At 39.8% G+C, this 10,988-nt stretch overlaps 1 protein-coding gene across 1 annotated transcript in view; it reads left to right on the top strand.

The window, feature by feature from the left end:
- The first annotated feature begins 207 nt into the window (after window positions 1-207).
- The window catches only part of LOC119648961, a 51,442-nt gene continuing 40,661 nt past the window's right edge, over window positions 208-10,988 (top strand). The window contains exon 1 of the mRNA XM_038050884.1: window positions 208-3,060. Within this exon, the coding sequence (XP_037906812.1) occupies window positions 766-3,060 (2,295 nt within the window). The 5' untranslated portion in view covers window positions 208-765. The remainder of the gene's footprint in view (window positions 3,061-10,988) is intronic.

Below are 10,988 nucleotides of genomic sequence, written 5' to 3'. Positions count from 1 at the left end.
ATTTCTATTTTTCCTATACGAAAACTGGGAGACTTGGAGTGACCGTGGGCAGCAGATACTGTGCATGTACAGTACAACACGACAGTATAGCTATTGCACAGTACGTATGGCGATTGTATCTGTATCTTCTCTATAGCGCCCCTCACATGCTCCCGGCAGCCAACACAGTATCTGGGTAGGTATGTAGGTGGTTCCACCAAGTTTTTAAAGCTCCCCACTTGTTCCACTGAATGACTTCAGTACGACTTTCGTGTAATTGTTCAGTTGAATCCGCGAAACCGCGAAAAGCGGTCCAAAATAGTAACATTTAATATTGAAATACATTCTTGGAACTGGTCGGTAATACATAGTCATCAAACCCACATACTTTCGGGGAAAAAGAAGTGTTTCTCGGTGTTTCTCAGTTGTGTGCATTCCAGTAGTTAGCATTTAGAAAGACCACCCTGTTCACTTGCAGGCTGTTTTGTTAAAATCATTTTTACATTAAAATATTGATTATCTTTTCTTGGTTCTCGTTCCATACTCTTTTGGTGATCTAAAATTCATTGGATAATTTGGAAAAATTGTGATATTCAAAAAAAAAATAACATTCCAGAAAAAGTTTTGTATTTTCTGAAAAAAAAAAGTTATTTTGACCTTAAAATTGTGATATAAACGAAAATTCGAATATACCGAAAACGGTAGTGTGATGTTATAAGAAATTTTTGATAAAGAACGAAATATATGCACAAATTCCGATAGTTTTGAGCAATAAAAGATAACAAAATGGTTGTGAAAAAAGCTGCAAAAAACACATCGTCTTCCACGTCTACGAGTGCTACGACCAGTGCAAAATCATCGTCAATGACAAAATCTTCCACAACAACAACGTCTACATCTAAAGTGTCGTCTACAGATGCCAAGGAGTCCACCTCCTCATCGGTGCAAATTAGTGATGTAACCGGTTTGAAGAAAAGCTCCTCCGGTCGATCGATCCAGTCGATCCAGAGTCAACCCACGGAGTATATCGTCACCACACCAGATGTTCACAGCCAACAACCAGGCAAGGTTCGTTACATTTTTGGTGGTACCCAGATCAGCGAGGTGGACTCGGTTATGCACAAAGATGGCCACAAAAGAGACACTCAGAGTTTCATCGATCAAGAGAGGTCATCCTCAGCTATTTCAGTTGACCCTAACTTAATTTATACCACCGAGGTCGTATCAACTGCTCCGGAAACGGTTATACTCTCAGAAACATCGTCTTCACATCATGCTTCATCATCCAGCATGCAAAAGGGTAGCTCGTCCAGTTACACCTATGAAATTGTTGATGGCAAAGAACGCCTGGTTGACTCCAGCAACCGTGAATGGGGCTCCAGCCAAAATCAACAGTCCGATCAAAGCTTCTCGGCCAAGTTCGGTACCGGCGTCACCCCGGAGGTCAAGTATTCGGAAAACATAAGCGATAAGGCCGTTGCATTCGATAGTGGAAAGCCCGGCGAAAGTCCAATGTATGAGAAGAAGGCTTTGGCTAGCAGTCGCAAATTGGAACAAATTGGTGACTCCAAACCCATCGAACATTCAAAAGACGAATTTGAACATTCCAAATATGATAAGACCAAGAAAAAAATACTCACCGATACTGCTGTTTTTGAAGACAAACGAATGCTTGACACTGACAGCATTCTAGAATCAGTTCCAGCGGGAATTACGCGTGAAGGCTTGGCTATCGACAGCGGTTTACCGAGGCAGATTGATAGGACAACCATCAGTCGTACCGATAGTGGTATTAGCGACAAAAATTTGAAACATCATCGAAATGGAGATATAACAACAACAACCCAGATAATAAATGATGATCGACTGGATTCCCTGAATTCCATTGCGAATACCAGCAGTCGTCATGAAACTATTCAGAGTTCCTCATCGAAAAAGATATCTGAAAATACGTCTAAAAGCATGGCAAGTGCTACGACCACCACTTATACTTCAAAAGTTTGGGACGACAAGACGAACACCTGGAAAGTTGTTGATGAAACCACGGTTAATGAGAAAGATGGAAGGTTCAAGGGACCCGGCAAATTTGACTCTCCAGAAAGACTGACAAGCTCAACGACAACCACTGAGTACATAACAACCATGCCTGGTGGGGGACCCGGCCCTCGAGGCTCACCTATGTCTACGACCACTGAATATATTACAAGCACTCCTGTAGGAGGACCTGGTCCTCGAGGCTCCCCTATGTCCACAACCACTGAGTACATTACAACCATCCCTGGTGGAGGACCCGGTCCTCGAGACTCGCCCATGACTACAACAACTGAATACATTACAACCATCCCTGGAAAAGGTCCCGGTCCTCGAGGTTCGCCCACAGATAATCTAACTACGACTATCCAACGCGACATTACGGACATATCAAACATCGATCAATCCACTATTTCATTGAAAAACATCACAGATTCAACGAAGTTTGACGAAACTATAACCAAGAAAACCACAAAGACGGGGGTTGTTTCGAGTATCGATGACACCCAAAAGACAACCAGGCGCTCATCAACAACCAGCACAATTTCCAATGTAGACGATACCAAGGACACCGTCACCAGGAAATCTACTAAAACTTTGGAAAACATCTCCTCCGATACCACCAATGTATCGAAACAAATGTACGATGCGAAAACCAAGACCTGGAAGGAAGTTGACGAGAAAACTATCAAATCAATTCGTCCTTCTTTGGTCCGTTATGTAAGCCAGGAATCAGATGGAACCTTCACGACAATCTACAAGCGCAAGGTCTTCGATCAAAAGACCGGCCGCTGGAAAGTTGTCGATGAGAAAATCATCAAGAATAAAAACACTCCGGAAACCATACCAGAGATCATTGATGATGTCACCAATATAACAACAACAACTTACACAACAAAAATCTACGATACAAAAACTGGTACATGGAAAATTGTAGATGAGAAATCGTTCGTGGACAAGGAGACTTACGTGCCAACAGATATTGTGCACGAAATTGAAAAAGATCATGCTGATGTGGCCAATATAACGACTACCACTGAAATAACCAAGGTAAATATCTGTAGCTTTTCTATATAGATAGATACATCACAACACACGCGAAGTGCGCTAGAGTTAAGTCTGAATGCTAGTTATTAACATTTTGAGTAAGTAAAGCGCTAATTTGCATATGTAGGAAAGGTAAATGCGAGGAGATAGTTGCTGGGACTTGTTGGCGCTATTTGAGGTATAGACGGGAATATCTATAGATTGGTAATGTGGTTTTCGTGCCTCTAGGGAATATGTATAGTTAGATCCAGCGCAAATAACATAGCGGGCGCAAATATCTGAAGTACAGTCTAAATTTTAGTAAGATAAATGGGCCTAGATATGGTGTTGTTCTGAAGATTAAGGTTGCTCTTTTAATTGAAGCAGAAAAAGTACCCTAATGTGTTGACGGCTAATATTAAATTATTATAAGAACCCGTTTAAATAGGGAGAGTACTCTTGCCTTTCAAGTGCACTCTAAGTAGAAATATTAGCATTTTAATTTTTTTATTATATTATTATATCCTTCCCGCTCCTTTCATTGTTTAATAGCACATACTAAAAATGCTTAAACTGAAAATCTATAACTTAGTTGGGAGAAGAATGTCAAGCCGTAACAAACCACGAAATTTCTAGCTAAATAACTAATCGTCGTGACCGGACATGCATAAGAGCTGAAGTCCTTCTTGACCTCACGACAATTGGATTTGTTACACTGATTGCCATATACTACGCAAATCCAGCTGATCGAATCCTGTCTAGTATCTTACATTTTGGATTGTATACCTAACTAAGTACAATAAGCATCTAGTTCGCTCTCAAGTGACTACACTGAAAAGGAACTTATGTCAAGAGAAACTAAGTATGGTAAAATGATATGCATTGGTTAGGAATGAAATCATTCATGAATTGATTTATAATCTGGGTTTATTTACCTTACTTGGGGTGTGTGGAGCAACACAGTGTACTATTTGCAAAGCCATAACGATGTAGTCCTGTATGACAATTATACTCATTTTATATAGTGCAATCTCTTCCTGTTTTACTTTTCATTCAGTAGAATTATTCCAAACGAGTCCTCAATGTGTAAGTTAGTTTCGGCCTTAGCTAACTGAGGGTTGCTAAAATGATCGTCTGTGAGTGAGAGATGTCAAGCATTTTGAATCAACTTGCATTGTCCGCACCAAAGAATCATCATCATCATCATCATCATCATCAACGGAGCAACAACCGGTATCCGGTCTAGGCCTGCCTTAATAAGGAACTCCAGACATCCCGGTTTTGCGCCGAGGTCCACCAATTCGATATCCCTAAAAGCTGTCTGGCGTCCTGACCTACGCTATTGCTCCATCTTAGGCAGGGTCTGCCTCGTCTTCTTTTTCTACCATAGATATTGCCCTTATAGACTTTCCGGGTGGGATCATCCTCATCCATACGGATGAGCCGGATTTTACCCACAACCGGACGGTCATGGTATCGCTCATAGATTTCGTCATTGTGTAGGCTACGGAATCGTCCATCCTCATGTAGGGGTCCAAAAATTCTTCGGAGGATTCTTCTCTCGATCGCGGCCAAGAGTTCGCAATTTTTCTTGCTAAGAACCCAAGTTTCCGAGGAATACATGAGGACTGGCAAGATCATAGTCTTGTACAGTAAGAGCTTTGACCCTATGGTGAGACGTTTCGAGCGGAACAGTCTTTGTAAGCTGAAATAGACTCTGTTGGCTGACAACAACCGTGCGCGGATTTCATCATCGTAGCTGTTATCGGTTGTGATTTTCGACCCTAGATAGGAGAAATTGTCAACAGTCTCAAAGTTGTATTCTCCTATCCTTATTCTTCTTCGTGTTTGACCAGTGCGGTTTGATGTTGTTGGTGGTACTTTTTTGAATCCCATAATTATGGCAAGCATAAAAAATGTAGACATTTAATCAATTTCGACACAGAGAATGCGCAGGATGCTTTATCTAACTTCAGAAGAGAAGAAGCTTCCAAAGACGGAGTCTAGCCTTAAACCAAGTAATTTTTATTGATTGAGCTTTGTCGATGTCGATTTTTTACCTTCATCATCATCAACGGCGCAACAACCGGTATCCGGTCTAGGCCTGCCTTAATAAGGAACTCCAGACATCCCGGTTTTGCGCCGAGGTCCACCAATTCGATATCCCTAAAAGCTGTCTGGCGTCCTGGCCCACGCCATCGCTCCATCTTAGGCAGGGTCTGCCTCGTCTTCTTTTCCTACCATAGATATTGCCCTTATAGACTTTCCGGGTGGGATCATCTTCATCCATACGGATTAAGTGACCCGCCCACCGTAACCTATTGAGCCGGATTTTATCCACAACCGGACGGTCATGGTATCGCTCATAGATTTCGTCATTGTGTAGGTTACGGAATCGTCCATCCTCATGTAGGGGGCCAAAAATTCTTCGGAGGATTCTTCTCTCGAACGCGGCCAAGAGTTCGCAATTTTTCTTGCTAAGAACCCAAGTTTCCGAGGAATACATGAGGACTGGCAAGATCATAGTCTTGTACAGTAAGAGCTTTGACCCTATGGTGAGACGTTTCGAGCGGAACAGTCTTTGTAAGCTGAAGTAGGCTCTGTTGGCTGACAACAACCGTGCGCGGATCATCGTAGTTGTTATCGGTTGTGATTTTCGACCCTAGATAGGAGAAATTGTCAACGGTCTCAAAGTTGTATTCCCCTATCCTTGTTCTTGTTCGTGCTTGTGTTTGACCAGTGCGGTTTGATGTTGTTGGTTGATTCGTCTTTGGTGCTGACGTTGCCACCATGTATTTTGTCTTGCCTTCATTGATGTGCAGCCCAAGATCTCGCGCCGCCTGCTCGATCTGGATGAAGGCAGTTTGAACGTCTCGGGTGGTTCTTCCCATGATGTCGATATCGTCAGCATAGGCCAGTAGTTGGGTGGACTTGAAGAGGATCGTACCTCTTGCATTCACCTCAGCATCACGGATCACCTTCTCGAGGGCCAGGTTAAAGAGGACGCATGATAGCGCATCCCCTTGTCGTAGACCGTTGTTGATGTCGAATGGTCTTGAGAGTGATCAAAGGGTAGTATAGGTCCCGGGGCGAAACGTGGATTGGTACCCACGATGGAGCATAAAACCTGGGAAATGCCTGCTGAACCAACACCAACAGCTCTACTACCAAACCCTATCTCCACCTCCACGTGGTGACCGCTGGGAGCTCTTTCTTAACGAAAAGCTGCAGACGGAGAAGGATGAAGGCGAGTCTCCCGCGCCTAAAAACGGGACAAATTGTACCAACTGGTCCTCCAGGTTGGGGGTTGGGTAGGGCTGACAACCCTACACGGAAAACAACCTGTTACGAAGCCACAACAGTAGCCTCGGATAGGATTTTTTACCTTGTTCATGACAATCTTCGCCCTTTCACCTCTTGAAAAGCTTCCCCCATTCTCGCCAACTGGACAACTGCACCCTTCAATTACGAAAAAATCACATTTTTTAGCTAACGTTGTTATCCTAGGACTATTCTTCTTTTCAAAATACGGTTGGGGATTTTTCCGCCAGCCATTTTTTGCACGTCCAAGTTTTTGGATTAAGGGTCGTGGTGGAAATCCTGTCATCATTAATTCGTCATTGATAGGCATTATTTAAAAGATAAGGAGATAATGCGCGTTGGAGAAAGGTATACTAGGAGGTGCTCGCACACCTATGAATTTAACTTCATATTCATGAATATGAAGTTAATTTGGTTGTGGGTTTTCCAAATGAGTGAGACCACTATCTCATCTGTATGTTCTGATGATTTAAGTTGCTATAGGAAGTCATCGGCCAGTTAGTTGGTGGTCTCCCGAAAGCTATACCCTCTAGTGGTTCCAAGTTGATTACATCTTTTTCTCATTTCGACTTTGAAGTCGCCAAATATCATCGCTATTTTATTTCAGGACAAGAACTCATATAATATAAAAGACATTGCCTTCATAATTTTAGAGCCTTATTACTTCGGACCAGATGACAAAAAAACCTTATTATCATCTACATACACTTCTGGATTGCTTAAAGGTTTATCTTATATTTTCACTGTGCTATTAGCCCTCTAACAGGCCTAATAGGTCTAGTGTCCAAAGTCCATATTGTACCCAAATTTGCGATAGGTCTCCATATACCTAAAAGAGGGGTGCGGAATTTCTTATCATCGAATATAATCATGGGGTATCAAATGAAAGGTCCCGGTTAATACTCCTTGAAGCGAATAATAGTTTTGACATTGGCTACAAAGAGGAGGAGTGCGGGTGGTAGAAAAGAAGCAATTACTTCAAGGACCCGTTCTCAGAAACTAGCTACCGTAAAATTCTGAAAAAAAAATTATGGTAGTGCATGCACATGATATTTAGGACCCAAAATGCTCTCCGTTACGATATCTGTTCAATTAAAGTTAACAATAATGTATTTTTATATTTTGAAAATTTACTGCGAACCACTCTTGAATTAATTCTAGATACGTAAAATTTTATTGGAGAAAAAGTTTTAATTTTTAAAACTGGATAGTTTGGTAGAAATCCTACTATTGTTGTAGTTGATCAAAGTTGTTCCTTTCGCGTCAAATAACTATTAACTAAAAGATAAAATGTCAGTATCACGTTGAATTGAATATGGGTTATATATGTATTATATGTATATTCACTACGAGCTTTATATAAGTGAAACCGTCATAATGCTAAATATTCCTGCATAAAAAATTATCAAAACTTTTCATACCTATAGCGGCTAGCTTCCGGCTTCCGACTTGCCTTTGTACTGAATGAACTTTGGCTAAATCTTAATAATATGAAGGGGACTCCGACTATGTCGAACTGAAAATTTCAAATAGCGATGTAGTTACTTCTTTTGATAACAGAGTTTTTTTATCATCATTCCTATGCAAAAACAGCAGAGGATCAAAGTCGTTTCAGGGAAAAATATATTACCATAGTAAAACTTATCTTGTCCTTGCTGCCCGAAGGCTGCAAAATTCTAAGGGTGTTTCGATAGTTGTGTAACATACGGCATCGTTCTGTTGAAACCACATTTCAATGATAACCATATCATCATTTATAGGCCATAGGGCATTTCCAACAAAATTTTCGGAAAAAATGGCCCAATCACGTCTCCAGATCACATAGCGCAACATACTGACTCGTTGAGCATGCAAAACCCTTCCTAATATTCGGTCTTGGATTTTCAGATATCAAAGTCGACCCAAATTTATCGATCAAATTCTTAATAGCGGTCTCAGCAGGACCAATCTTTTGACCGAAAATATCACGAATTATAACTATTACCAATCCACCATTTTCATTTGGATTTTTATTATTTTAATACAATTTTCGAGCAAAATTGAATTCAAAGTAACAATTGGGAAAGCTTCTACTACTGATATGTCATAAAATTAAATGTCAAAACTGCCACGCGATTTCAATTTGACCCTATTGAAAATTTTTGTTAAAAAACCCTATATAAGGTTTCTTCTCGAAAATTGATCTCTAATCTCTTGGTAGCCTTGATAGGATTCTTAATAAAATTCAGTTAAGTATATCTACCGTTTATGAGTCCTCTTAGGGTGCCTAAGGTGCTCCACAAATTTCGTAAATGCTAACACTAGAGTTCCCAATATGTTTTGTATCCATTTTTGCCTTAGGATACAAAATTGGTTTTAGTCGACCCACAATGTTTTTCTGCAGCTTCTTTCCTATCATGACTTCCTCTAACGCATTTCTTTGTTGTCCGTTTCCCGTTGTATTTTTTTCTTCCCAGAAAGGTTTCAACCCTGTAACTCGGGGTTAATAATAATTATCGTCAATGCTACAATGTCCAAAATTAACAGAGGGACGAAGATGATATTATATATATATATATTCAGGCAACTGAAAAGCTAATAAGGTTCCCTTGACTGTTGAAATGCAAAAACTGGTCTCACTTGCCAAATCTATCCCTTGAAACATCCCTGCCTTACTGAACAATTCAAAAGATATTACCGTTTTTTTTGAAAACGTAAAAAAAAAGTCGTTAAAACTGGAATATCTTCCTCAATGGATAGGTAAATTGAGTATCATTCAATGTAAATTTTAGATGAATCTTAAGAGACTTACTCAATGAACGAGAATATTAGCCAGCACAGTGCGAAAAGAGTAATCCTTTTTCAACCAAAGGAAGATGTTTCGCAGTTGTATTGTCTAGCGAGGGAACAAGGTGTCAGGAAAACCTGGTCCCGGTTTGGCATTTATACATAAAATTCAAGCTGAACTGAGGAGAATTGAGATGGAGGTAACCCTTTAGTAAAGCATTGCTCCAGTGCATACTTCATTTTAAATTTCTTTAAGAATATTGACTCCTTCAACCGTTCACATTCAATTGGCATTACTTTCTCGAATTGACCTGTTATGTGAATGTCAAAACCTAAAGATATGATTTTCCGTTCCCTTCATTACATTTTCAGTACAAAGTACATGTATATGCCAAAATGGATCTGAAATTTAAATTTCTTAGGCACGCCAACCTATTTCCACGCCAAACAATAGTTAGTTCTGGAATGCACATATCCACAGCATGCTTACTCCCGTATAAATCCAAAACAAAGTACGGGAAAATCAATATGCCGAACCTTTCCCAAAAATGTCAGTCACGTTTCTTGTGCCTGAAACTGCCCAAATCTCATAATGGGATGGGCATACCATAATAATTCAAACTTTATGAGCAAACCGGGTCACCTTAATTAGGCCATCGATTACCATTATCAAAAGTTCAGTTCTAACTGGAATTGCTGAAGCTGAATCGATTTTCTAATTATAACTCTAGGAAAATGTTCTGGACGTACTCAACTGTAGTTTCGTAATAACCAGCTAGATATGAGGCTAAGATTCAACGATTGTAATGAATGATAAATTAAAACTGATTGTTCTGTCTTACGCCGAGTGATTTCTACATAACATTTGGAGGCGACTTATAAAGAAACCTATTAAGCTTGTAAGATTCATTGTCTATGAACAAAATTATAAGTACAGCCTACAAAAATAAACTTGATGTTGGTTCATAGAAAAAATCTTAGTGCATTAGTCATTCAAGATTTTTCTAATAACATTTCCTTTCGAAGTCAAGTGACTGTGTTAATGGAAATCAGTCACCCCACGATCCATACGTGTGAATTACCTGAACATCAATTCAAAAATACAAATATGGAAGATCTATGACTGGTCGCTGTTAATGCTGAATTGAAATGGGGATGGAAATGGAGAGAGTCATCGTTTTGGGTTCATGGGATTCAAATTTCTTGCGTTTGTCCTTATATGCAAGATGCATATTAGTAATAACAATAATGATTGACGCCCACGTCCAACCGTCAATAATAAATTATCATTTTTTTTTCTCATTTCGATTGTGTGCATGCCCACGATACATATTCAATTCTATTTGGCTTTTCCGTTCCTATTGATCGTAAAAGTCATTTGAAGATATTGTTTTATAGCCTCTCCCCAATTGCCTCCAACCTCGTCAAGTTTCTAGATATTTGTTTTTTGTCAGAGAGGCAATTAAGCAAAGCCCGGTCCAGCTATTCAGCATTGAGACACGCTCCATTTTGACGCACTTGTCTGCCAAATTCGGCCGTTTTAGCTCATTTCCTATGACCTTAAGTTCAAACGAGTTTTGGAAGTGAGCTATTAAAAAATCAACTTCAGTTGATTGCCTAACAAGGTTTTTTTAGAAAGCTTAGGAGCTTGAGCCGGTTTCGTTGAGACAATTAATTGTGGGGGAATTAAGGGAGCATTCAAATGTCACTGATGAGATTATGGAAATTTTAATTATATGATTTGATTGTTTTTTAATGCAGCATCAATTCAGATGAAATATAATAAAATTTATTTATTTTAAAAAAACAGCTTCCAATCTGTACCCAGTAAATAAATACATTTTTGCAATAGTCCGGAAAATCAT

Source organism: Hermetia illucens, chromosome 1 (assembly GCF_905115235.1).
Source record: "Hermetia illucens chromosome 1, iHerIll2.2.curated.20191125, whole genome shotgun sequence".
Lineage (NCBI taxonomy): Eukaryota > Metazoa > Arthropoda > Insecta > Diptera > Stratiomyidae > Hermetia > Hermetia illucens.
This window is presented reverse-complemented; position numbering and strand designations above follow the sequence as displayed.